We start from the raw sequence: 27,803 nt of genomic DNA, 5'->3' as shown, positions 1-27,803 counted from the left end.
ATGGCCTCACAGAGGGCTGTGCGGCTGTCCCTGAAGAAGCCCACCCATGCAGTGTGTGTGGTGGGAGTCAAGACATATGTGGATGTTCGCAGGTGAGAACCGAGAGGCACCCACCTGGCTGCAGAGGGCTGCCCTGGAAGGAAGGAAGGACCCTGAGGCAATGGGGTGGGAGCCTCGTATTGTTTTGACAGCAAAGCAGGTACAGTTGGCTGTAGAGCTTGGGAGGGAGGGACTAGGGTACCAGTCCACCTTGGGGCCCCGGTTCCTGGGCACCAGGGTCAGGACCCGGGCCTTGAGTCCCTGGATAAGAGTTCCAGCTTTGAGCCTGGAGCCAGGCTTGGAGGGCTGGGCACTGGCTCTGGTGGCTGAGTGGAACTTGTGTGGAGCATCAGAATGAATTGTTGCTCAAGTTGGGGAACAGGACTGGGCATCCTCAGCGTCTTGCCAACAACCCACCTCTCTGAAGAAGGGGGGTAAGGTGTGTGGCAACTTGGTCCTGGGAGGCTAACCAGGGTGAAAGACATCAGGAGGGAGTGGTTAGGGGACGATTCAATGCGTTAAAAAAGGGAAAGAACTTACAATAAGACCCGGGGCTGTGTCTCTGTGATGGTGGTGGTGGTGGTGACAATGGTGGCAGTGATGACATCTGAGGGGCAGCAGAGCATCCGCTTCTCCAGTTGGCCACAATCCTCCCTGTCCGGGCTCTGCCCAGATGGGGACAGGCCCAGGACTGGGCCCAGTCTCAGTTTCCCCACCTGGCCACTGATGGAGTTAGGCCTGAGGATCTCTGGGGGCCTTCCCAGCTCTGACAGACTAGCTATGGGTTTTATCTTGCTGTACAGATAGGGCTGGAGCCCCTGCAGATGGGGGGCTCAGGGTGGGAACCCCCTCCCGGAGGGGCTGAGGTCTGTTACAAGGTGGGGATCTGAGCTCCTACTACCCTCTTGGGTCCTAGTACTTGTGCTGCCCCAGTCTGGTTAATGAATGCTGAGACCGGCTTCCCACCTGGCCTCAGGTGAACCTCTGTCCCAATGTCCTGGAGCCCCAGTGACAGGGCTGGGGAAGGAGAGCCAGGATCCCTGGAAGTCAGACTTTGGCTCTAAGTCACACTGGGGCCCTGCTGTAGGGTTGGTTCTCTCAGAACTGAGTGGCCAGCAGGGATCCCATTATCTCCTGTACCCTTTTAAAAAATAATTTAAAAATTTTTTAAAATTTATTTTGAGATTACGTTTATTAAAGCTGGAGACAGTGAAACAAGAAAGGGCCTAGGATAGAAGAAGCCACAGGAGAGAGACTAGGCGGGGCCTCTTTGGCTCTAGAAATGTTTTGAGAAAGAAGTGGGCCAAGGCGGGGCTGCTTTAGCTCGTTGGAGAGTCAGAGAGAAGGGGCCTTGGAGACAGGTTCAGGGGGTTAGCCGGGGAGGAGCTGCCGCTGTCCATTGCTCCCCTTGTTGAAAGTCTGGTGGGGTCCTTTAGAGTTTAGGAGATGCGCGCCTGTCGGGGAGGGAAAGGCGTGGGCGTGCTCCTGGGAGGGAGAGTGGACCAACTTTTTTCAATTATAGTTGACACACAATATTATATTAGTTTCAGGTGTACAACACAGTGATTAGATATTTATAGAACTTAAGAAGTGATCAGCCTGATGAATCTAGTGCCCATCTGACACCACACACAGTTATTATGATATTATGACTATATTCCCTATGATGCACTTTACGGCCCCATCTCCTGCCCTTTTAGCACGGGGTTGCCAGACTTAGCAAATGACAATACAGGACTCCGGCTTAGGTTTGCATTTCAGATAAACATAATTTTTTTTTTTTTTTAGTACAGTAGCTCCCCCCCCATCCTAAGTTTCACTTTCCATGGTTTCAGTTACCTTTGGTCAACTGTGGTCCAAAAATATTAAATGGAATATCTCATAAATAAACAATTCATAAGTTGTAAATTGTGCACCGTTCTGAATAGTGTGATGAAATCTCACGCTGTCCCGTTCCATCCCGCCTGGGGTGTGAATCATCCCTTTGTCCAGTGTGTCCACCTTACTTCATCTCATCACCTAGGCACTGTATCATCTCACATCATCACGAGAAATAGAAGATATTTTGAGAGAGGAGAGGCCACAGTCATATAACTTTTACTACAGTATCTTGTTATAATGTTCTATTTTATTATTAGTTATTGTTGCTCATCACTTACCGTTCTTAATTTATAAATTAAACTTTATCATAGGTAAGTATAGGAAAAAACAGGGTATATATAAGTACTAGCCGTGGTTTCAGGCATCCACTGGGGTCTTGGACTGTATCCCCTGCGGATTAAGGTAGACTAATATATTTTAGGGGATATACCTGTATTTTAAAAAATCTGCTGTTTAGCTGAAGTTCAAATTTAGCTAGGCATCCTGTATTTTGTCTGGCAATCCTGTTTTAACACCAGGAGAAAGGAAGAGGTCTCTAGTGGACTCCGGACCTCTGTTCTCATCCCAGGGTGGCTGTTTCTGGAAGGTAATTTTAGAACCTCAGGCCCTTCATGGCGCTCCTGACTAGGGCCAGAAGCATTTGACTGGGAGCCAGGCAATCGCTGATGGGGATCTCTGGGGGCCTTTCTGTCTGCCGCTGACTTGCTGTCTGGCCTAGGCCCAGTCACTGGCCCTCTCTTAGCCTGGACACGACCAGCTGAGTCCCCTTTTCAGTTCAGTGTGGAGGTGAAGTGCCCAGACGCTGGAGCTGGACAGACTTGGGTTCTTATCCTAGCAGTTTCCATTCATGGCACAGTGACCCCAGGCAAGCTACTGCACTTCTCTAAGCCTCAGTTTTCTCATCTGACAAATGGAGAAACAATAGCACACACTGTAGTGGGGGAGGATTTGTGAGACCCCAGGCATGGTGGGTGCCCTGGAGTGGGAGATGCTTACAGCAATGACAGCTCTGTGGGTCCCCTTTTCTCCAGCATTTGTGTTTCCCATCATGCCTCAGGGTGGGAAGAGCAGAGGACAGATCAGTGCGTGTGTGGTGGGAACACAGGGCGATGCTGACAGTAAAGCTCCTTTGGGGTCATCAGGGGCCTTAGCAGCCTCAAGTATGGGCCCTGCCCAGCCAAGGGGCAGGAGAAAGTCACCGGGGGTTGCTCGGGGGTTGCTCGTAGCTGCCTAGCTCTGCTTCACTCTGGGAGGGGGCGCTGCTTCGGGGTCCTGAGCAAGCACTTTGAGAGACCTCCACTCGAGAGCCCTTCAGGAACCTTCTCCCCGGGTGTTGGCAGTGACTAGGGTCACAGCCACTGAGAGTCTCTAAACTAGAAAACAGAAGCTTATTCTGCAGCAGACTGGTTTAAAAGTAGACCTACAGAGCTTCCTGCCGGTGAGGTCGGCCATAGGTGCAGAAAGAGGGATGTGGAATTTTCAGGAGAGGAAGAGAAGGGGGGATGGTATTGTCAACCTAGGAAAGTTTTAAGAGGAGCCTGAAGCTCACTCCAAGGCCTTGGCTGGCTAGGAGGAAGAGGCTACTCTTTATAATGAACTTGGGGCTCCCCCGCCCCCATTGCTAGGTGCCTTGCGAGCTGAGGCCAAGCAAGGGCTTTCTATTTGGCCTTGCTGGTAGAAGGGGGAAGTCCCCCAGAAGAGAGATGTGCCAGTCACCTGAGCTGCCCTGAGTCTGAACCCTCCAGGAGAGCCTGTGCAGATGGGCGTGTGGGGGTGACATCATGGGAAGTGATTAATTCCCCCAGGTGCTGAGTAGACTGGTGATTTGGAGAAATATTTGTGTTTGGGTAATTGTGTGCCCAGGGTGTCTCAGCCCAAGAAACCCTTAGAAACCCCCTACAGCATGTGCTGCAGATCCTACCCCCCCCCACCCAACAGCAGGCTAACTTACCCCTCCTCACCCCAGCGGGCTAGCTCACCACCCTCCCCAGTGGGCTAGCTCACCACCCTGAATCTCTTACACTAGCAAGCTAGCTCACCACCCTGACCCCTCAGGCCTGGCCAGACTGCCCTAGCTGTCCATGTCCTTGCTTAGAAGTGGCCCCCATAGGACTCATGCCAAAAAAAGAGGAGCTGCGCAACATGGGGAATCCATTAGTGGTCCAGCCTGTCCCCCCTTGTCTGCCCAGAGGCCAGAATCAGAGCCCCAGCCCGAGGAGAAGGCTGTCTGGGGGGGATGGGGACATTCTCCTGGAGTTTTCCCAAGCCTCCCCTCCCAGCCCTACGAAAGCATCAAAGCAAAAGAAACTGTTTGGATCAGAGATTGCTAGAATTCAAGGAGCACAGGGAGGAGGGTCTCTATAGGACCTCTCAGACAAGCCAGGGAGAGGACCCAGGCAGCTTCATTTTTCTGGGGCTCCCTTATTTCAGAAAAAGAAACTGCCGAAACAGTTATAAAACTTGTGGTAAATATGTTCTTAGGATTTACAGGAGTAAATCAATGCTTTTAACTTGCACAGGAGTACAATGAGGCATAATTGTGCTCCTCACATGGTAATTTAATCATAGGATTGATGTCGGTGTTAATCACAGTGACTGACAGGTTCGGACTGCTGGGCTGGGACATGGGTTTCATGCCCCACGATGACCCCTCCTCCTCTCCCCATTCTGTTCTGTATCGCATTGCTTTATCACAAGCTTTAAAGTTTAAATTTGGAAAATAGGAGGCCGGGGTCCCCCATAAGTTCCCTGGGGCCATGAGAGTCCCGTGAGCTGCAGACTCTGGATGTGGAAGGTGGAGTGTGTTCTTGAAACGTACAATATTGCTGGTCAGGGAGGGCCTCAGAGGCCAGCCACCCCTTAGTTCAGATGTCCCTGTTGCTACCTGCCACTTTCAGACCAGCTGGAAAACCTCTCCTACCGGCCACTCTTTCCTGCCTGCTTCTGGCCCCCCCCCACTCCCTGCCCCCCCCCTTCTGATAATTCCGGCCTTGGCCTTGGCCTTGCCCCCATTTTCCCCCCTCTCCTTCCCCTTTCCGGCTCCCATCACTTCCAGCCTCCAGTGTTCTCTTGTCTTCCCAGGCCCTGCCCTTCTGCTCTTGATGGGCTGGGGCCAGCCAGGGCTGGAGGGCCTGAGATAAGCCCACTCTCCTAAGCTGGTGTACCCTGAGAGAAGATTCCAGATGAAAGGAATGGGCGGGTGCTCACTGTGATGGAGATTCCTCCCCGACCCCAGAATGCTTTCCCTGCGACATGTTTTCCTCTCCTTTGCTCTGTCCAGAAAAGTTCCAGTCCCTTCTCTGTGACTTCTAAGCGGCTGCTTAGCTCTGCCAAGTGGTTCTGATGCTCAGAGATGTGGGGTGGGACGTGAGCTGGAAGGATACTTGAGTCCACTTGATGAGGGCCGAGGACAGGACAGCTCTTTGTCATAACCACCAGCCAGGTCAGGCCGGTCCTGGCAGACCGTGTGAACTTGGCCATCGCTTAGCTTCTCTGAGCCTATTTTTTCCATGCTAGATGGCGATAAATATCGCCTGTTGTTTGTACCTGTGAATTTGGCCCCTGCCTTGCAGATGAGGAATTTCATGATCCCCAGAGCACAGGCATGCAGGTGGGGGAATTGTGGCTGAGAGGGGAGAAGTGACTCATGACTCTGACTCCATTCAAGGGTTGCTCTCAGGAACGTTCTGGTCCCCAGGCCGTTTGCCTCTGTTGGGAAGGCCCGCGGACTAAGCGGCCGCCCCTCCTCTCCGGCCCCCATTCCTGGGCAGGCAGGGGTCCACTTGCAAGAAGGTCTGGCCAACCTGGGCCCTCCTTCCAGCTCTGGTGTGCCCCTCCCTGGGCAATGACAGGCAGAAGGCACCCATGGCTGCTATCTGGGGGAAGGAGGAATTCCCTCTGAATTTCAGTCCATCTTCTGTAAATGGGGAGAGGAAAAAGAACTCCTCCGCTCAGCATACAGGGGCTGTGGGGACGGAATAAGTGGAGTGAAAGCGTGTTGTTGACTGTGGTGTACCCACCCCGTGTGGCTCCTACCCTTGTCACCCTGGGGTGATTCATCCCTCCTTTCTGGTGCCCAGCTCCATGCCCGACGCACAGTAGGTGCTCAGGAAACAAGTGCTGAGGCAGAGCAGCCGGCAACACTAACAGCAGCCTTGTGGAGCTCCTGCCCTTCAGGACTGGAGCCTGGGGGGGGCGGGGGGCAGCTCTGTGGGATTCTCGGCCGTGGCGAGTCTCAGCTCCAGGCAGAAGTGCCCACAGAGCTGGTCGCATTAGAGAGGACCTGCTGGGTCCCGCTGGCTGGTCCCACGGTATCTTTTGTGACTTCAGTTCAGGGATCTTCAAGTCCAGGACACCTGGAGCGTGGCACCTCGGGGGCTCCTGGCCTGCAGGTGGCTGGCCAGGTGTGAAGGGGAGCTGCCCACCAGTTTGCTCTTCAGCTTTTCCATTCAATTCTGCATTATTCTCCCCTCCTGCCCTTGCCTCTCCTTGAGGGTGCCCTGGGCCACCCTCTAGGCACACTGATCCTTTGCTACCCACCCACGCATCTGGAGGCTGGGTCAGTGCCATTCTGCCTTCCCTGCCCAGACCCTAGTTCAGGGGTCTGGGATCCTACCAGACCCTAAGCTCTGTCCCCAGGGCTGGTGAAGTCCAAGCAGCAGGTAGAATGGATGGCAGGGGAAGAATTTGCCATGACGCCTGTGTTTCACCTCTCCCTAGAAACCAGATGGTAAACTTGAAATAAGGTGTGGCCTGCGGAGCCCCAGTGTGTGGAAGCTTCTGGGAGGCAGGTTCCGGCCAAGCAAAAGGAAAAGCTTTCTAATTACCTGAGTTGCCAGAGCCCAAAGGGGTGTTAGGTAGTGAGTTCTCTGTCATGGGAAGTGTTAAGCATGGAGTCTTGTGCTGGGCAGGGAGACTGACCAAGATGACCTTTGAGACTCCTGAGCCAAGGCCCATTCAGATACCCTAGTCACAGTCTCATTGTCTTAGGGCAGGCAGGGACCAGCAGGTCATGGGCCCTGTTCTCTTGGCCGGCACTGACCTCACCCCTGCAAGGTTCAGGTGCGTGGATGGAGAGGAAGGAACATGGTCTCTCTGCCTCGGGGCCCTATCTCCTTCCTGACCAGCTCCCAAGGAATCACATGGAGGAATCTGTTTGCAAAGTTTCAATATTGTCCCTTTTCCTTCCTACTTCTGGTCTTGCCGGGGCATGCTCAGGGCACACATGCTCCTTTTGATCTCAGCCAGGACAGTGTACAGAAGACAAACCTGCTGCTTCCTCCTCCCTTAGCCAGCTGTGTGACCCCAGGAAGTTACTTAACCTCTCTGAGAAGATTTCTTCACTTGCCAAATGAGGACAATAACACATACCTGGGAAGATTACTGTGAAGTGTGGATGAAATCACAGATATAAAAAATTGAGCATGTGCCTGGCATATTTAGTAGGTGCTTGAAAACACCACCCCAACAGACCCCACCCTGATATTGCCTGTGAAACATGCTATCCTCAGGCCCTCACAGGTGGGTGGGCACCTTCCTTGCCAAAGCAAGAGGGCATGGCTGAGAGTGATCTGTTGACTTGTAACCCCCCATCCCACCCTCTGCACGTCCTCTTGTGAGAGTCTCTGAGAACTGGCTCCATTCTCCTTGTAACCTGGCCCATGGGGCCTGCTCTCTGGTGAGTCAGGCAGGAAGCTGCTGTGGCTGGCACAGGGGGGCTGCGAAGGGGCCCCAGGGAAGGTCAGAACCAGTGCTGTGGGGACAGAGGGAAGGGCAGGGGGCTCTGGCTCAAGTGGGCTTGGGTGTTGGGGAGAATAGTTATAGGAATGACGATGATGGCACCTAACACTCATTAAGCACCGACTGTATGCTGAACACTTTAAATACAAGAATTCACAGAATCCCTCAACAGCCCCAGGGAGTAGCTCTTTGGATCATATCCATGTGACAGGAGGAAGATCGAAGCTCAGAGAGCTTGGGTGAGAGGAATTGAGGCCACGCTTCATACAGAGTACACGCCCTGCTCCATAGAGAAGAGGGCATTTGAAGTGGGTCTTTAAGAACGCAAAAGGTGACCCCCCCCCACACGCCTCCTCTCCTGTACTCCCCCCTGCAGAGATGGGGGGAGGGCACTGGAGGACAGAGGGCAAGCCAGAACACAGGCTCATCCTCCTGGAAATGATAAAGATCACGATGTTGACACTGCCAGGCGTCTCCCGGCTCCCATATGGTAATGACTGGAGTTCTTTCCATTTAAAGGGATATTTCAAGTCCATTTCTTCACCTGACTGTGTGTCTGGAGTCACACCAGGGCTGCGCTTGGGGGTTTGGTTGTGTCTGGGTGCTGTGCCAAAGCAAGTGTGGCGGGGCAGGCGTGGATTGGGAGGCTCCCTCGGAGCACGACAGGGAGCTGGTGAGGCAGACCCCTCTGGGGGCACCCTGGGGCTCCCCCCAGACTCCCATGCCTGCCTATTTCACCCCCAAGAGCAGCCCTTAACCCACGGGCCCACCCACAGAGCCAGGAGCCTGAGAGATGAGGAGAGGCAGTGTGATCCCCCAGCTGCCTGGCACCGGTGGGAAGCCACAGCCCCCTTCCTTATAGCCCTGGAATGTGGGGTTCACTGTGTCAGGGAGCCCGCTCTCAGAAGGAAAGGGGTGGCAGCCAGGGGACATTTGGGAGGGAGGAAGAGAACTACCTATGAAGGGAGCTAAAAATGAGGGGCTGGGTAGACAAGGGAGGCTAGGTGGTATTTATAGCATGTGATGGGCCAGAAGGGGCGAGGCCGGGCGCTGCTCTGAGCAGGGAAGGTGCACCCCGGAGGGGGAGGGACAGGCCGTCATCCTTTGTCCCAGGAGGGCAGGCACCGTGCTGGCTCAGAGGCAGGTGGGCTGGCAGATGACAGAGAGGCGGGGCAGGTGACAGCTCCGAGGAAGGGAGGTTTCCAGAGAGGGGGAAGCTATGGGATGGTTTTCTAGGGCCCTGAAAGAGAAAGGGGCCCTGGTGAAGGGAAGAGAGAACAGGAGGGGGTGAGGGCCGGTGAGAAGGGGGTAGAGAGGGCTCAGCCTTCAGTGGTTACAGGTCCCGTGGGGTTGAAAGCTTGGTGGCGTTTGCGTGTCAGGAGGAGTGAGCCGGCAGGTTAGGGTGGCATCAGGTCCTGCTGCCAGGAGGGGAGTTTGCAGCAGGCGCGGTTCTCGGTAATGACAATATCTGGGGTTGGCCCACAGGGGAGGGAGGCTGAGGCTGTGTGGAGAACAGGATCGCTGGAGGAGGGAGGTCAAGGGACTGAGGGGACACGGTTCTGGCGTATCACCCACGTGCTGCTGAAGGAAAAAGTGGTGACAGCAGTCCTGAGACGGCATTGGGAGCCGGCGCCCTCAAGGAATGAGGAGAGTGAGGATGACCTAGAAGCGACAGTGAGGAGCAAGGAGGACCCTTGCCCACCTCCAGGCCCAGTGGTAGGAGGGAGGGGAGAAGAAACAGCCACGTAGTGGGAGAGATGGACAACAAACAACAGAATGATCGAGAATCAGAGCAGAGAACAGGGATCTGGAGAGTCGGGGAGAAGGCGGGGCTCGGTGCACATTAACTGGAGTGATGGAGTGATGGGAGGGCTCATGGAGAGGTGGCATTTAAGCCAAGCCCTGAAGAGGGTAAGGGAGCGAGCCTTGCGGGTATCTGGGGGGAAGAACATTCTATGCAGAGGCAACTGAGGCAGGACAGCCTGGCAGCTTCGTGGAAGAGCAGGGAGGTGAGCGTGGCTGGAGCAGAGTGGGGAGGAGGCCGGGGAGGTGACAGGGGTGGATCAGGAGGGACCTTATATGCCATTGTGGGGACTTTGCTGAGTGTCACGGGATCCGCTGTTTTTTTGAACAGAAAGGAACAATACAATACGACTTACATATGCTGTGTGCGGAACAGACAAGGGGGCTCGGTGGGCCCAGGGAGAGGAGCGCGGAGGCCGCCCAGCAATCCAGGGGAGTGGGGCTGATGGGGGGAGGGTGGCCAAGTGCATTTCCTGTTGGCAGCATACGGTGGGCAGCCTTGGGGTGCGGGTTGTCCGGAGGTTGCTGCCTCTGCGCTCTGGGGTCTCAGGTCGCTGGGAACCTGGAGGGTTGAATGTCTTCACTCGGCCCCATCCCCTTTGCCTGTCTCATGGCTCGGGCTCCACAGGAGGTCTGCCACAAAGGCCCTACTACTAAACAAAGCTCAGCACCATTGCTCTGCTCAAACCCCCTCGAGTTACAGATGGGAGACTGAGGCCGGCGGTAATGCGCCCCGGTGGGTGACATGAGGGTTAGAGGACAGCTGGATGGAGCCTAGGCTGCCCAGTGCCCAGCCAGCTGGACTTCTGGCCAGTGGCGCTCCCCAACCCAGCTGTTGGGGGTGACATTTGCTTGGCCTGGCTGCCCAGCCACTACACCGCCGTGGTCACTCTCCTGAGCCCTGGACCTTTTCCCCTCTCCTCTCTGTCAGCGATATACCCAAGGAAGCCAAGACCTTCAGGGTCTCTGGAAGCCCCGGAGTAGAGATCTTCATTGTCCACGACCCAGCACGGGTGATAGAGCCCACATATAAGGACCACTGGCCCCTGGACTCCAATGTGGACGTGACTGTATCCGTGGACACTGCCAGTAAGGCCTTAAGTGATCTCAAGGTAAGAGGCCCTTACCCACAGTAAGGGGCTGCCTCTCCCCATCCGCGCCCAAGGTAAGAGCCCCTCAAAGCAAACCTCATTCACATATCACCCAACCAAATCCCAGAAGGCTTTTGACACCCGCATCCACACAACACATCCTGATACAACCCCATAGACACCCAAACACACAAACCCACCCCAGTGCCCCACATGACACGTCTACATGAGTGAATTCTCCCATAAACCACAGCCTGCCTCCTCTCTTCTTAGGTTCACAAACATCCCCTATTAATCCTGTGTTCAACCTACACAGACCCCCAAGCAAGACCCCCACTCTCATGTAGGTGGGACCTGTGTGCATACACCTGTGCAGACGCAGGTGCACACCTGGATCTCATGTGTCTCCCACACCTAAAGAGTCAGGAGGGCTTCCTAGCTCAGATGACACCCTTCTCACTTGCCCCCCAGCCGCCAATCACACACAGTGACCCACAGATTGAACAGGTACAAAACGGGGACTGTGCAGCTTTTGAGAGCAGGGGCCCTGGAGCCTGCCATGGGCTCAAAGCTTCCCTCCTCTGTTTCCTAGCTGCGGGTCTGCAAGGCAGGGCCCTGAGCAGCCTCATTATGAATAGACCATGTTTAATGGATCATTCTGGGGGACTGTGGAAATGGCCTGGATAGAGCCCTGGGGATGGGTTCTGGGTCCTGAGAAAAGCTCATGACCACTGGCTGTTATTATGGGGTGGAGGTCATTGTTCCCATTTTACAGGCAAAGAAACAGAGGCCTTGAGTAACTTGCCTAAGTCAATGGTGACAGATGTTCCTTCTCTCATTCCTTCTCTCTGACATTCCCCATGAATGCCTGAGGGTCCAGCTGCTCCCTTTGGGATCTGCCCTCACCCACCCAGCCCTCCTTGCCCAGCTCTCCTTGTACCTCAGCCCAGCCCAGGGAGCCAGGGAGGCACCTACAGCCTCTCTAGCTGGAGAAAGCAGCTCAGAATCCAAGCCTGGAGCCTATGAGACATGGGCCTTCAGCAACAGGAAGGACCTGGGGACCTCCATGCCTGCCCTGCCTCTAAGCAGGGCTGTTGGGAGGTGTGGGTCACCCCCATGTCCCTGGCCACTGCCATCTCTGAAGGGGCGGCTTGCTGGCTTAGGGCTGACCATGTCCCCACAGGTGAAGGTCTCCTACTTTGGGGAGTACGAGGACCATGCCCTGGGCCACAGTGTGCTCTTCCTCACTGGCGTCGGTACGTACCATCTCCCTGGCTCTCTGTATATCTCCACACTCCTCTGTGTTGGTTGTTGAGGGTCTTAGGGGAGCCCTGAGTGCAAGCTCATGACCAGTTTCCTCCACCATTGAGGGAGTGGTTCCCTAGAACATCAGAGATGGAGATCTAGCAATACTTAGGACCACTGGAATCTAGAAATTGCACTGCCCATGTGCCAACAGCCAGACCCACAATGGGCCTCCTTCATCTGTCCCACCTATCACACCCACTGGAACTCCCAGATCCAGCACTAAACCTTGGACAGCCACATGCCCCCTCAGCCTGAGCCCCAGGCAGCCAGTTCAAGAACTAGGAAGCCAGTGCTCAGAGCCTCAGGCCTAGTCTCCAACTGCCAGTCAGGGCCACCAAGAGCTGGCGATTCAGCAAACCTAGATGAGCAAAAAATTCAAGACCAAAGACGTGGATCCCTCCAACACCCAGCACCACATGGGGCCGCCACAAGGCCTCCAAGAACAAGGCTTCCTACTTCTCATGGGCATGGGGAGGGGGCAAAGCTTTCCTCCAGCTGGATATTATAGGCATGAAGATGGGACTGGGTGAGCCCCTGGCAACTCCTCTCCATTCTTTTCTAGACATCTCCCTCGATGTTGATACAGGCCGCAAGGGCAAGGCAAAGAGGAGCCAAGTTGACAAGGTGAGATTTTCCTGGCTACCCCAAGCCAGCAGAGTGGACAGGCAAACCTGGGGATGGTCCTGGGGTGGGGTGGGCCCTCTCTCCAGAAGGGTGATGAATTCGTAGTTTCTGTGGTATCCAGCAGTATAGGGAACCCATTTGAAGACTCTCAAATTGGCACAGTGGGAGTTAATTTACACTGTATGATGGGCATGCTGTGTGACTTCTGGAAAACAGCTTACCCTCTCTGGGTGTTTCTTATGCCACCTTAGAATTGGGACTGGTTCTTTTGCTTGATGCATTTTCTATTTCCTAGGCTGTGTTTGGAACCCCAAACATGTAGGTGCTTCGTAAAAGGTTGTTGAGCGACTGAATGAAGGCAAAGGGAAGATTAAGCTTCCAGTAGAGGAGGCGGGGTGGACAGCCCCAGTTAGACCCTAGAGTGAGGAGGGTCTAACATTACCCACAGGAAGTACCTGGAAGCCATCCTGGAGGGTAGATGTAGTTTGCAGAGAGAGACCCCAGAGAGGAAGCCTGGATCACAGGCTTTGTGGACAAGATGGGACAGGGTGGCCGAGCAGGTAGTTCAGTGCATGGGCTGCCTGGACAAGGTGGTGAGTGGGGCCTATGACGCATCGTGTCTCGGGCCCTGGTGCAGGGCAGCCTCTACCCAGAGAGGTGAATACGAGTGCCATGCACGCTAGCAGTGGTCCCGTACGGTCCCCAGACCCGAGTTTGAATCCGTCTACATGACTTGGGGCTCACATCCCACAGCCTCTTTCCCCTCTTCTGTGGAATGGAAAGTGAGCCTGCGCTTCAGGGCCTGGGGGGAGAAAGCAGAGGCGGGGCAGGAAGACCTCTGATCATTCAATGGATCGCAGAGGCAGGGAGGGCTCCAGCCACCTCTCCAGCCTCAGCTCGGACCTTGGTGCAGGGCTTGCAGGACTGCGGGTGGGCGGGTCCCCGCAGGGTGCTGGGGTGAGGAGGGTGTTCCAGGATTCTCCAGTCCCATCAAGGTCAGGGAGAGGCAGCCTCTGTCCCCTGGGCAGGGCCAAAGCTCAGCAGGCTGGCTAAGGAGGTTTCTGAGTGTGGCAACTGATGGCTGAGTGGGGCCCCTGTGTATAGTAGCTCAGGCTGTCACTGCACAAGGGCTGAGTGGCTCTGGGTCTAGAGACCTGGAGTTCAGTCCCCAAATCTATGAGCCCTCTGTAAATCTTGAAGCAAACCCAGGATACAAAAGTCTCCAAGCTAACAAAGCAGCCAGCCCTCGCCACATCTAGAACCCCTTCCCAGAGCCCCTGGGTCCCACTGACCCCAATGTCTCTTGTTCACCACAGAAAACCTGGCGCTGGGGCCCTGAGGGCTATGGGGCTGTCCTGCTGGTGAACTGTGACCGGGACAGTCTCAGCTCCAGCGGGCCTGACCTTGCCAACCGCCAGCTGATGTCACTGGATGGTGAGCGACAGAAGGGATATATGATGTTGTCCAGGGTGATGGTGTGGGGTGGTAAAGGGTCCGGAGGATGGGAGGAGAGCCTGTTGGTGGAGTGGAGGGAGGGCTGTCTCAAGGGTGCCACTCTCTTCAGACCTGAAGGACATGTCCCCAATGGTGCTGACCTGTGATGGCCCCGACAAGCTCTTTCACAGCCACAAGCTGGTGTTGAATGTGCCGTTCTCTGATTGCAAACGAGTGGGCGTCTTCTGCGCTCGGGGTGAGTGGCCTGGTGGGGCCTCCCTCTGCCCTGTCCATCCTCTGCTTCCCAAACTCTTTCTTCTCCTCTCGTCCACACCTCTCCCTTCCTTCCATTGCCTTTCATAACTCTCATTACAACTTACAAACAGCCACTCCATCTGGACACAACGTATTGCCCAAGAAGGAAGTTCGATAACTAGTCCCACTTTACAGAGGGATAAACTGAGGCTCAGATGCATGAATTCTATGTCTTAAGGTCACAAAACCATTTGGGGGGCTTAGCAGGCATTCAAACCCTCGAGAGCCAAAGCTCCTTCTCTGTCTGCTGCCCCCGTGTCCTCCCCTCCTCCCTCCTCTGGTCACTCAGTGTGGAATGAGCCCTCGATGCCCAGACAAGCACTGTCCAGTCAGGGTGAGGCAGGAACCAGCAGAGCTGAGGCCCAGGCCTGCCCTGGGAACTTTGTTCTACCAGACACTTAAAGTCTGTGGCTTAAAAAATACCAATCCTTAACCCTGAGGTGCCCTTACTCATTTTTATAAATAGCAAAAGGCCTGTCCTGCCTCTTCTGTCTTCCTCTTCACACATTTCTATTCAAACAGATGCTGAACTTGTTGTTCTGGCTAAATGAGCCTGGCAGGAACCAGAATGTTCCTTGGAATGCATCAGTGGTAGGAGGTTAGCCAGAGACCTGGCCTGAAAACACTGTGATACCAGAACAGAAGCAAGTCTCACTGAGGGAACCTTCTAGAATGCACCAGGGTGACATTTCCCAGCCAACTGGCAGCGGAGGAGACAAGGAGGTGGCAGAACTACCACATTTTTTAAAAACTCAGTTTTACTACTCAACTTTTTAAAAATCCTCACCTGAGGATATGTTTTTATTGATTTTTAGAGAGGGAGGGAGGGAGAGAGAGAAGAAACATCGATGTGAAAGAGAAACGTACACGCCCCTACTGGGAAACGAACCTGCAACCTGGGTACGTGCCCTGACTGGGAATCGAACCCGAGACCTTTTGGTGCACGGATGTCGCCAACTGAGCAACCAGCCAGGGCTACTACTCAATTTTTTTTTTTTTAATTGAGGTGAAATTCACATAACATAAACTTAACCATTTTAAAGGGAACAATTCACTGGGATTGAATACATTCTCAGCTTTGTACACCACCACCTCTCTCTAGCTCCAAGACATTTTCACCACCCCAAATAAAACCCTATACTCACTACCAGTCACTCCCTGTCCCCCGACCCCCAGCTCCCGGCCACCACCAAGCTCCTTTCTGTCTCTATGGATTTGTTTATTCTGGACGGTTCATATAAATGGAATCATACAATGTGTGGTCTTTTGTGCCTGGCTCCTTTCACTTAGCTTAATGCTTTCAAGGTTCATCCATGTTGCAGCATCTATCAGCACTTCATGCCTTTTTTATGCGTGAATAATATTCCATCGTATGGACATACTGCAATTTGTTTATCCATCCACTTGTTGATGGACATTTGGGCTGTTTACATCTTTTGTGTCAGCTGCTTTTTATCTCCTTATCTGGTTTAAAGCTTATACTGACCTCGTGAGAAATATAATGTTAGCCCATTTTACAGATGAGGAACTGAGGCTTAGAGAGATTGAGTCATTGAGCTAAGGTCACACACCTTGTGCATGGCAGAGCTAGAGAGGAGCCCAAGTAGACTGAACACAGAGGTGGCTCTGTCCTTGGTTTCCTCTCCTCCTGTCCTTACAGCCCCACACCCCTGTCCCAGCCCCAGTCCCCCAGTGCTAACTCTGGTTCTCCTAGGTGGGAATTCCCTCTCAAGCTACAAACAGGTGCTGGGACCCCAGCATCTGACCTACGAAGTCGAGCGGCAGCCAGGGGAGCAGAAGATCAGCTTCTATGTGGAGGGACTCACCTTCCCCAACTCTGATTTCTTGGGGCTGGTCTCTCTCAGCGTCAGCCTGGTGGACACGGGGGTATGTATAGCATTGGGGGCTGGGATAGGGGCTGAGGGACTTGGAGGACCAATGTGGAGGCTCTAGGACTGGGTAGGCTGGGGACCGGGGTATCTTGAGGCCTATGAGTCTCCCTGCAGGGCCCACTGAGTCCTTGTTTCCCCCTAGACCCTGCCCGAGGTACCCATCTTCACAGACACTGTGGCCTTCCGCATGGCCCCCTGGATCATGACCCCCAACACCCAGCCCCCTCTGGAGCTGTATGTGTGCAGGTGAGGCCTCACCCCTCCCGCAGCTCTCCCACCATCTCTGGAACCGTGGAGATAAGACAGGATGCTGTTCCCAGGTTGGCCCCTCGCTCAGACTGGGTGGATTAATTGTGGTCACCCTCGGGCTCGAACTGGGAACAGGATAGCAGCGGGCGGGTTTGGGCCTGTCAGCCCCACCTGCTCCGAGCAGCGAAGGCCCTGGCTGAGGTCACTGATTCAACCTCCAGTACCCCTGCCCCTACCTTGTCCTGCCTGCAGCAGCCCCGGAACATTCTAGGTTCAGTCTAGGCGGTGGGCCCAGGCCCTGTACAGGCTGCTGGTGGCTGCAGGAGACCTAGCTTCTCTTTGATGTGGGGGTGCTTCTGGGCCCGCAGAAAACATGGGAACCCAGACTCTAGGGTCCACTGAGAGCCCTGGCCCCTCCCAGGTCCCTGGTCCTCCTGCCATCTCTCAGAATTCTTATCAGGCCCCTTGAAGGCTAGGTGAGCCTTGACTGGCGAGGCCACTCTAGGCCCCTGCATCAGAGGTCAGGCCAGTGGAAAGGGCCACAGTTGACTTGGAACATAAGTCAAAAGGCAGGGAAGGGTGTGGCCAAACAGGTTTGCTCTGCTTACGTGAGCCCAGCTGTGCGCAGGTGTTCAGAGGGAATTCTTTCTTTCCCTCTGTCACTAACCCCACCCTGACTCCTTTGGTTAGTTCAGTTGTGTGGAACAGGAGTAGATGGGCTACCTGCCCCCTTACTGCCACCTTAACCGCTGAGATCCAGTCCTCAGGTCACCTCCTCCATGCCTGCCCCTGCTGGCTTCGGTGCCCCACCTCTAGGCTCCGAAGCCCTGGGCTTGCCCCTCGCACCTGTCACCTGATGTGATATGGGGACCTTACCCATCTCTGTCATTAGCCTGCGAGCTTCTCTCAGGCAGTGGCTGTGCTTGAACCCCTGCATCCAGGGGCCAAACAGACTAGATCAAGGCCACCCCACCCATCCCACACCTCCTGGCCCTAAGGCCAAGGCCACGGCCAGAGGCCATTATTACCCTCCCCGCTCCCTTTGTTCTGCAGCGTGATAGACCCTCACGGCTCGAATGAGAAATTTCTGAAGGACATGTCTGACCTGGCACTGAAAGCCAACTGCAAGCTGATCATCTGCCCTTGGATTGAAAATCGAAATGACCGCTGGATCCAGGTGGGTGCAGGTCCGGGAGGCCTGGGCCCCATCCTTCATCTGGCTTTGGGAAAGGGGGCCTGCTCCGGTTCCTAACGGCCTGTAGAGAAGCCAGGCCACCTGGGTTCTAGGACTCAGGGGGGGGGGTATGCAGGTTAGGGGAACATTTCCCCGCTGCCTGCATCGCCCCAGTCTCTCCTGCTTCCTTCCAAATGCCCTGGTCCAGACAGAGTCCTCTCCTGCCTGGGGTCCCAAGGGGCCTCACCTCTACCTCCCCCCACAGCCCCCAGATCTTGGGGAAGATCTGCTGTCCCACCCTGCCTGGGGGAATCACCCCATTCTGAAAAACCACACCAAGGAGGTCACTGTGGTCTTTTCGTCTCTCTTTCCAGGACGAGATGGAATTTGGCTACGTGGAGGCGCCTCACAAATCCTTCCCAGTGGTCTTTGACTCGCCCCGAGACAGAGGCCTGAAGGATTTCCCCTTCAAGAGGATCCTGGTATGTGGCAAAGGGCAGAGCGGGAAGCTGGAAACGGAAGCTGAGAGCTGTCAATCATTTCTCTTCCTAACATGTGTTTACAGCTAAGCAATTCCCCACAAGTACAGCTTCACTAGCACCATGGGAGTTGGGTTTTTTAAAATATGTTTTTATTGATTTTAGAGAGAGAGGAAGGGAGAGGGACAGAGGGATAGAAACATTGATGAGAGAGAAGCATGGATCGGCTGCCTTCTGCACGCCCCCTCCTGGGGATCGTGGCCGCAACCTGGGCATGTGCCCTAGCTGGGAACTGAACGGGTGACCTCTTGGTTCATGGGTCAAGGACCAACCACTGAACCACACTGGCTGCGCCCCACCATGAGTTTTAATGTGCCGTATTTTTATTACCTTTCAGTTCAAAATATCGTCTAATTTCCACTTTGATTTTGTCTGTGACCCATGGGTTCTCCAGAAGCGTGTCGCCTAACTTCCAAACACTTGGGGGTTTTCTGGTTGCTGTTTTCTTATTGGCTTGGACTTTAACTGCATGGTGCTCAGAAAATGGGGGGAATCTGTGAAAAGTGGATAGAGGTTGTTTTTCTCTCTTCCTGTTCTAACTGACCCCTCCTTTGGGGGGGTGTTTGCTGGTCATGCCCTAGGGTCCTGACTTTGGATACGTAACCCAGAAAATCCCGTTGGCTGGCCCCTCCGGCCTCGACTCCTTCGGCAACCTGGACGCCAGCCCGCCCGTGACTGTGGGCAGCAAGGAGTACCCCCTGGGCCGGATCCTCATTGGCAGCAGCTTTCCCAAGTGAGAGGCCAGGTGGGAGGGTGGCGGAGGGCACAGGGTGCTGACTGCGGCACCCACCCTACCAATGACCTCACCACGAGCACAATTTCCAGTCTGAGGAGTGGTCTTAACTTCCGCGTGGGATCCTAGAATCAAAGCTGAGGCTCAGGAACGTGAAGTGAATGTACTCATACTCACTCTTGCGTTCATTTACCGCTTTGATAAATAGTGATTGAGACTTCCCACATGCCAGGTCAGGGGCCCAGTGCTGGGGATAAAAGAAATGTTCTGGAAGCTCGCAGGCTCACAGCGAGGACCCCCAGATAGGCGGCCATACCCCCACTCCATTGGCCATTGTATTAAAAACCAGGAACAAAGTCTTTGGTGACAGATGGGGCCCTGAGGCTCAGAGATGGACCACTACTGCCTGGGACCACACAGCCAGTTAGTGGTACAGTCAGAAGCCAGATTTCCTCTGTGGGCCCCAAACTAAAATTTAACACCCAAGCTGCTGTCCTGTGTTCCTGTCTTGGCTTCTGACCTCAGCAGTGAACAAAACAGACAGTCTACATACATTCTAGCAGGGAGGAGCAGACAATAAACAAACATAATAAATAAGTAAATAATCTAGCATGTTAGATAAAGAAAACCGTGGCAAGAAGTCAACATTCAAACAAAGCCCTGAAGGGGGAAAAAAGTATTTATATATATATATATATATATATATATATATATATATATAATACACAGACACAAACAACAGTATGGTGAGAGCCAGAGGAAAGTGGAGGAGGCAGAAAAGAGCAAAGAGGGGAGGAATGGGAAATGGGGACAGAAAGAGACTTTGCCGGGGCGACGGGTGCACGAGGCAGTGTGCAGATGATGTTTTGTTGAGTGGTACACTTGAAACCTGTATAGTCTTGTTAACCGATGTCACCTCAATAAATTCAATTTTAAAAAAGCCCTGAAGGAAATAAGGGGGTTACAGATGTGGCTGTTTGGGAAGAGAATGTACAAGGGAGAGAAACAGCCAGTGCAAAGGCCCTGAGGCATCAATGTGTCAGAGACATTAGAGGAATAGCAAGGAGGTCTGTGGGGCTGGAACAGAGTAAACAAGGGGGATAACTGGAGGATGAGGTCCGAGAGCTTGGCAGAGCTGAGTTCAGATCATGACCAGGACCTGTTATTTGTATGTGTATCGTTGGGTTATCATGAGACTTAAACAGGATAGTTGGTGTGAGGAGTCTCAGGCAGGCACACAGTGCTCAACAAATGCCCCGTTCATTCTTTATTTTGGGTCCTCCACCCTTTCACATTTAAAACAATCTTTGTGCAATTCTGCCTCCTGGTGGCGGCTGTGATGTAACTCGGAGGTCAGGTCAGATGGCTCCCAGGGTTGAAGTCATCTGGTCCATGGCCCTGCCTCCGGGCAGAAGGCTGCAGAGCATCCCTAGGAGGGACTTTGCCCTTCCTCAACCTTACATGTTTCTGATTCCCGCCACTTTCTGCTCATAAACAATTTCTAAAGTCTAACTCTTCTCTACCAGCTCACTGTTTTTTGAGAAGTTTTTAAAAATTGCTGGCACTGCCCTGGCTGGTTTGGCTCAGTGGTTAGAGTGTCGGCCTGTGGACTGAAGGGTCCCGGGTTTGATTCCAGCCAAGGCCATGAACCTCAGTTGTGGACTCGATCCTGGGCCCCTGGTTGGTCGGGGCTTGCCTCACATCGATGTTTCTCTCTCTCTCTCTCTCTCTCTCTCTCTCTCTCTCTCCCCCTCCATTCCACTCTCTCTGAAAAGCGATGGAAAACATATCCTCGGGTGATGATAAAATAAGTAAATAAAATAAAATTGCTGGCACTGTATTAAAATAATAGAAATATAAGAAAATATTTTCCATGATCCCATCCCCCAAATCAAAGCAGTGTTATCATGTGTCTCTGCTTGTTGGGTTTTCTTCTAGTCTTTGCCTGTGACATATTCAACTTATATAGGCCCTGGACTCTCAAACAGCTGTTCAAAAGAATCAATATCATTCACAAATATTGTTTGAGCATCTGTTATGTAAGAGGTACTGAGTGAACGTAGACAAAAATCCCAGCCCTCCAAGAGCTTGCATCCTAGGGGGATGCCAGACAATAAACAAGAAATCAAGTGTGTCAAGTAGTAACATATGACGTAGAGAACAATAGAGCTGGTAAGGGGGTTGAGGGTTGTTGTAATCTCAAAGGCCTCGCAGTGACAGAAGGTAACATTTGAGTTAAACTTGAAAAAAATGAGGGAGTGAGCCATGGGGATATGGGAAGTGGGCAACGATTCTTAGTAGTAAGAACAGCATGTGCAAAGGCCCTGGGGCAGGAATGTACCCGGTATGTTTCAGGGACAGCAGGAGGCCAGCATGGCTAGAACTGAGTGAATGAAGGGGAGAGTGATGGGAAGGGGGTCGTCGGCATGGGTGGGGACATGCAGGTCCTTGTGAAGACTTTGCATTTATAGTTAGTGAGATGGGAGTGATGTGAGGGTTTTGTCTGGAGGAGGGACATGATCTGACATATTTAAAAGCCTCCCTCTGGTAAGACTGCAGAGGAGCAAGGGTGAAAGCTGAGAGAATGAGGAAAGGGACAAGCCACTGGGATGTTTTGGATGAGGGAAGTGTCACTAGCTGGATGGTGGCAGAGCAAGATCCTGGGAAAGGCTGGAGTGTGTGTTCTATTTAAGGTAGAACCGCCAGATTGGATGCGGGCTGGGAGTTCATTCATATGTCCTTAAACCAGCAAGCAAGGGCAAGAAATGTGATCCTTTTTTTGTAAAACATATTGAAAAAAATCTCTGCACATGTGTTTGCACGTGGTTACGTGTGCCAAGGAAAAGTGGAAAGTGCCCAAAGTATAATATATTGTCCTGACTTTGGACAAGTCACCCCTCGAACTTTCTAGGCCTCAGCTGCCTCATCTGTGAAATAGGGCCATGGCCCTTGCCTGGGGCAGTATCCGAGTCTGCGTGCACAGGCAGCTTTGGGTAATATCTCCGCCCACAACTCTGGGTCTCCAGCTCCTGCTCCCCTGCTCCCTGTTCTAGGCCACCTTAGTCCCTCCCCCCTGCCCTCGCTCTGCTAGTAAAGGGTGGTTTGAAAACGCTCAGACTTCATCTCAGGAACCACAAAATGGGTGGGGCGGTGGTCTCTTGCGCTTGAATCAGCTAAGATGCTTGTCAAAATGCAGATTCTACACCCTCAGATATGCTACATCCGCAGACACTCTGAGATGTGGAAGCCATCGGAGCCCTGAATCTGACGCCCAGGCCCACGGGTCACATTGAGGTGATGGCTGCTCTGTCCCTCCCCCTACAGGTCAGGTGGGCGGCGAATGGCCAAGGTGGTGCGGGACTTCCTGAAAGCCCAGCAGGTGCAGGCGCCTGTGGAGCTCTACTCGGACTGGCTCTCCGTGGGCCATGTGGACGAATTCCTGACCTTTGTGCCCACCTCCGACAGAAAGGTGTGCCCCCTCTCCTCTACCCTTGCCTGACCTGATGGGGTGAAACAGGCCAAAGCTACTTAGAACCAACTCAACACTTGTATCCATACTGAACTCTGAGTGAGGGTACCCCTGGGGTCAGGGGGTATTAATCTTGGAGGACTTCTTGGAGGAGGTCAGAGCTCAGGTCGGGAGGTCACTCAGTCACTCAGTCACTCACTGCTCGTACACTCATTCTCACGCTTACTGGGTGTTCCATCTGATCCACACTTCTTGGCCAAGACCCTGGCAAAATGACACTGATAATCATTGGTAACATTTACTGAGCACCGGACTATATGTACATGTTTTAATTCACTTAATCCTCATGAAGTGGGTACAGTACTATTATCAATGCCCCCATTTTGTGGGTGAGGAAACCAAGGATCAGGAGGGCAATTAACAGGTAGGGTAAGATTCAAACCCAGACAGTGGGCTCAGGGCCAATATGTTAACCCCTCAGCTCACCGCCTTTACAGATGGCCATGGAGGGCACAGCCCTCAGGGAGCAAGCAGCCTGGCGGGGGGGGGGGGGGGGGCGCTGAGGTCCAAGTGGACAGAGTGGAGAAGGGCCTCCAAGCAGGGAGAACATCATGGACAGAGGCCCAGAGGCGCAAAGCAGCCTGGAGGACTTGTTGACAGCTCTCTGTGTGGTGGGTGAGAGTGGGGTGGCGAGCAGTGTCCCGTGCGCAGCCGGCCTCTGAACTCAGGCCCCTGTTGAGCCTGAGACCCCTGCACGTCGGGGGGCCGTGCACTGAGCGGTCTCCCTCCCTCTGTGCCAGGGCTTCCGGCTGCTCCTGGCGAGCCCCAGCGTTTGCCTTAAACTGTTCCAAGAGAAGAAAGACCAGGGCCACGGGGAGGCGGCCCAGTTTGACGGTGAGTGACAATGGCCCCTGCGTCCTGAGAGGACACTGCCCTCTCATTGCCAGCCCCAGGCACTGCCGATGCCTTTCCTGACTGCGCCCTGTGTACAGGGCCCTTTGTGGGCAGATCTCTGAGCTCAGAGCCTGATGTCGCTGATTCTCCTGGCTCCTCCATGTGGGAGCTGAGGGGGAGGGCTCCCCCTCTCTCGGGCCAGGGGAGGGAAGCTGAGAGGCTGGCCATCTGCCTGGGGAGAGGCGAGGGCGTGACCCCTCCATGCAGTGGGCAGTTGCTGGCCACACCTCAGGGGAGGAAAGAGCAGCAAGGGATGGGGGCTCCCTCGTGCCAGTCTGTGCCCGCACTTTCTAGCTCTCACTCCTTCGGATCTCCTGCATGCCTCTCCCCATCCCTTTCCACAAAGGAGGAAACCGAGACTCCAAGAGAAGTGGCCCTTCCAGGGCGTGCAGGGCTGGGGGCCCAAGGGAGGAGGGGCCAGAAGCCAGGGGGGTGGTCAGGGCCCCTCTGTGGACCCTCCTTTGGGGATTGACAGACCCTCCAAGGGCCTGGTTGGCCCCCTTGAGAACCTCTCCCTTCTCCACCACAGACCTCAGTGCTCTCACCTGAGGAATGGAACATTGGAAGGGATGTGGAGTAGCCTGTGCCCTGGATAGACCTGGGTTCAAATCCAGGTCTTGCCATTTGCTGGCTGTGACACCACGGGTGTGTTCTGAACCTCTCAGTGCTTCAGTTTCCTCTTTTCTGAATTGGGGGAGATAACCCTATCTAGCATTGTTTTAAAGGTTAATAATAAATTCAGTAAGAGTCTCAGAGAATGGTGGGTGTTCAATAACGGTAGCTATACCGAAATTATTAGGCCCTGAGCCCAGGAGTCCCTTTCCAAGGGGTCTATGATCCATCCCCAGGATTTACCTGCAGCCAGAGCTGGTCCCATCAGGGTTTCCAGTTTCTGTCTCTCTCCATCCTTGCTCCAGACCCTGGCACTGAGGTGGAGGGAAATTCTGTCCCAGCTTCTGAAGCCCTGGGTCCAAGGTGGTCCCAGGGAAGTACTCCCTGAGCCCATGTACTGTCTCTTTCTCTTGCAGGGTTAAAGGACCAGGTGGCGAGAAGCATTAATGAAATGCTGGCAGACAGGAGCCTCCAGAGCGACAGTGCCTTTGTACAGGTGAGGGGCAGGCCTGCTGCCCCCTCTTGGGGGCCCCCATCCTCCAGGGAGAACAGCTAAGGTGGGGTGAGGGGTTCAACCCTGAGTTTCTGACTGTTTTCAGGGCTGCTGAGACCTATGGGTAGGGTAGGGCCTCTGCCCTTGGGAACCCACAGTCTGATGGAAGAGACACAGCCATGCCAATCTGATGAGGGAGGTCTTGCCCTGCTCTAGGGAAAGGGCAGGTTTCCAGGGAAGCAAAACTGAGTTCTCACTGGAGAAGCCTGGTGAGATGAGTGGAGAAATAGGGCCCTGGGGTGTGGTGGGGGGGGGAGTCAAGGAGATCTCCAAGGAGTCAAGGTGAAGAGACTGAGTGGACTGGGGTCTCAGGAGCGGGCAGGGCTAATGCCTGTCACATGCCTGGTGCAGGCTGGCCTCCCGCTCAGTAAAAGGGAAGAAGCCCCTTGCTTCTCCCTTTCTCGTAAACTGCTGAGATGCCTGGAGCATAAGCCACACTGTGTCTGGGACACTGTGCTGGAGTGGCCAGGACTTTTGGAACCAGAAATTGCCTGGGTCCAAACCCCAGCTCTACCACTTCCTAGCTCTGTGCCCTAGGGCAGATCAGTTGAGCCTCAGTTTCCCCCTCTGGGGGTAGCAATGGCACAGAGATCAAAGGAGCTAAAGGGCACAGAGGCTGCACATAGTAGGTACTCAGCATGCCCAGATCCTCATTGGCTCCCCCAGAAATGCATCGACTGGAACCGGGAGGTGCTGAAGCGGGAGTTGGGCCTGACGGAGAGGGACATCGTGGACATCCCCCAGCTCTTCCACCTAAAGGGCTCCTACGCAGAAGCCTTCTTCCCGGACATGGTGAGAGCCTGGGGTTGTTTCCAGTTCCTGGGCCTGGCAGGGGCCTGGCGGGGGGTCAGCTGGGCTGCCTGTACAGGGATAACACAGAAACTGGGGCGCCCGCACGTCTCTCCCGTGTTAGTGTGCTTGCTGTGCAAACACGTCTCCATCGGTGGTCCTCAACCCGGGCCATTGAGCCCTCCAGGGCATTTGGATCGCCACAGTGAGGGGGGTGCTGCCAGCATCCAGTGGGGGGAGGGCCGGGATGCTGCAAACATCCCCTAGGCACAGGGCAGCCCCCGAAACTCAGGCCATTTATTTCCCAAATGGAAAAAGGAAGTGTGGTTTGGTTCCAAATGTTTCAGGTTTCCGTTTTAGGGCCTCAGCTGCCTGCTCTGCCCCCCAGTGGGGGTCCAGAGTGGCACAGGTGGGGCAGGCTCAGCCGCCTCCCTGGCTGTCATTAACTCGGCAGCTGACAAGCAGATGAGAGATTGTGAGCTCACTAGCGTGGCCCCTGGGAGGGGCCTGAGCGATGCTATCGGCACAGTCCTGGCCAAAGTGCCTATTATTCCCCTGGGAACGGATGTAGGGATCTCCGTCCCCTACCTACTAGATGCCAGTAGCACCCCCCTATTGTGACAACCAAAAATGCCCTGGGGGGTAAAATGCCCTGGCTGAGAGCTTTCTGGGTGATAAAAATGCTCTATATATGTACAATATGACGTGGGATCCACTGAGCCACATGAGGCTACTGAACACTTGAAATGTGGCTGGTGTGGCTGATCAACAGAATTTTTCCTTTCTTTAATTTTAATTTTAACAATCACAGGTGGCTAGTGGCTACTGTACTGGACAGCAAAGTTCTAAGGTTTGACCAGCTCTGGTTCTGGCTGAGGGTTGCTGGTAAGGCCTGGGAGGGAGCCCATGACCTCGGTCAGCCCTCCTTTGGCTGTGGCCTTGCCCACACCTGCTGGAAGCCTGCTCCCCAACACACACCTCTCTATGAGAACCTCCCAATTTCCGTCCAGGCCCTGCTAAAGGACCCCAGTCTGTCCTCACTGGAAGGGCCCTTAGGGAATGCTCAGTTAACCCCTCATTTGTCAGATGGGGGAATTGAAGCCCTCAGAGGAGAGTGGTTAGCTTGCATGAGGTCCCCAGGGAGTGAGCGGGCCAGCCCCCAGTCTCCTGAATCCTCATTGAGGAGGGAGCCCACCTGGGCTGGCTCTGATCCTGAATCCGGCTCCCGGTTCTTCTCCCTCCCCTTAGTTTCCTGGCCCCATTCCTACCCTGGCATGGAATGCTGGGCCCTTTAGCGACCAACTAGGTAGCTCAGGGCCAAGGCCATGGACTGACCCCAGGAGACCCTTCCAGCTTAATGTTTGTTCCAGCCTAGACAGCTCTGCGGGGCAGACTTGAGAGCGAGGGCCTAGGGCTTGGGGAACGTGAGGTCACAGAGTCCAGGGCAGCCCGCCCCACACTGAGATGACCCAGCACTACCCTCTAGACATGTCCAGAATGTCCCTTTTAAACACCAAGAGCAGCTCCTCTGGCCACCAAGCTGGGGCTGAGCTTTCTTCTAAGAAACCTCCACACCCTACGCTGGGGAGACCGCCCTTCCCCAACCTCTAAGGTCCCCAGCCAGGGCCCCCAAATAAGGAAGCAGAGATGCCACCAGAGATAAACCTAGGTGCCCCCAATGGCTCCCAGCCCCTTGCCCCAACTACTCAGCCCCAGGCTGCCACAGTGCTACCTTCTGGCAGAGGGTAAAGAACATGAGTTTTGGTATGAGTCAGACCCAACCCAAGTTCCAGTCTCCCGCTTCCCTGTGTGGCCTTGATCATGGTGCTTAACCTGTCCAAATCACAGCCTCAGAGGAAGGCTGTGAGGCTTAGTATGGTGTATCTGGCACATAGTAGATGCTCAATAAATGGTAATAATTATCAGGACTTCCAGGGACAGCTGAGCAAACTGTGTACCGAACAAGTACACCACCCCTGCAAGGACATTCACACCGCAGACAGTGTGGACGGTATATTTGTTGTACAGGTTTCTGACAGATGGTAAAAATCTTGTTCTAACTGAGTTATTATGACAATTTTTGGATAGATGGAAGACAGTGTTAGAGGAAGGTGGGTCTCTAATTTATACAAATTTCCCATGTACGTTACTGATGGGTTGTTAGTCCCCTCTTCCAACCATGAATCTGTTTCTTCTCTGTTTCCATAGACCTTGGTTCATGAGGGAACCTAAGCCCTGGTGGCCCAGGGATGCTGGCCAGAGTGGGACAGGCCCTGGGGATGGGTCTGCCAGAGCCACAGGCCAGAGGTGCCCCCATGTGCCAAGTGTACCCAGCCAGCTGGGCCTCCCTCTTGCCTTGTCTCTTCTACAGGTCAACATGGTGGTCCTAGGCAAGTACCTGGGCATCCCCAAGCCCTACGGGCCCATCATCAACGGCCGCTGCTGCCTGGAGGAGAAGGTGCGGTCCCTGCTGGAGCCGCTGGGCCTCCACTGCACCTTCATCGACGATTACTTGTCCTACCACAAGCTGCTCGGGGAGATCCACTGCGGGACCAACGTGCGCCGGCAGCCCTTCTCCTTCAAGTGGTGGCGCATGGTGCCCTGA

General features: G+C 54.2%; 1 protein-coding gene across 2 annotated transcripts; it reads left to right on the top strand.

Moving 5' to 3' along the window:
• PADI1 (peptidyl arginine deiminase 1) lies at positions 1 to 27,803 on the top strand. 2 transcript variants are annotated; one of them, XM_016219451.2, is made up of 16 exons: positions 1 to 92; positions 10,394 to 10,574; positions 11,737 to 11,809; positions 12,424 to 12,485; positions 13,802 to 13,919; positions 14,050 to 14,175; positions 15,949 to 16,121; positions 16,269 to 16,372; positions 17,429 to 17,552; positions 17,924 to 18,031; positions 18,670 to 18,821; positions 22,146 to 22,290; positions 23,091 to 23,184; positions 24,273 to 24,352; positions 25,076 to 25,201; positions 27,570 to 27,803. In XM_016219451.2, exons 1-16 carry the CDS (start codon positions 1 to 3, stop codon positions 27,801 to 27,803), a joined length of 1,992 nt encoding a protein of 663 aa, XP_016074937.2. The 2 variants fall into 2 exon arrangements, with proteins under 2 accessions (XP_016074937.2, XP_087676940.1); XM_087820814.1 differs by having other exon boundaries at positions 15,928 to 16,121.

The sequence above is a fragment of the Miniopterus natalensis genome, chromosome 9 (genome assembly GCF_054644295.1).
Source record: "Miniopterus natalensis isolate mMinNat1 chromosome 9, mMinNat1.hap1, whole genome shotgun sequence".
NCBI lineage: Eukaryota > Metazoa > Chordata > Mammalia > Chiroptera > Miniopteridae > Miniopterus > Miniopterus natalensis.
The sequence above is the reverse complement of the archived record's forward strand: the minus strand, read 5'-3'. Positions and strand labels throughout refer to the sequence as shown.

Bases quoted from the DNA above. Each gene is read 5' to 3' on its own strand.
- PADI1 (XM_087820814.1), top strand. From the start codon at position 1: ATGGCCTCACAGAGGGCTGTGCGGCTGTCCCTGAAGAAGCCCACCCAT. The intron at 11,810-12,423 runs GTACGTACCATC...ATTCTTTTCTAG, and splicing joins GCTCTTCCTCACTGGCGTCG to ACATCTCCCTCGATGTTGAT. The intron at 12,486-13,801 runs GTGAGATTTTCC...TGTTCACCACAG, and splicing joins AGAGGAGCCAAGTTGACAAG to AAAACCTGGCGCTGGGGCCC.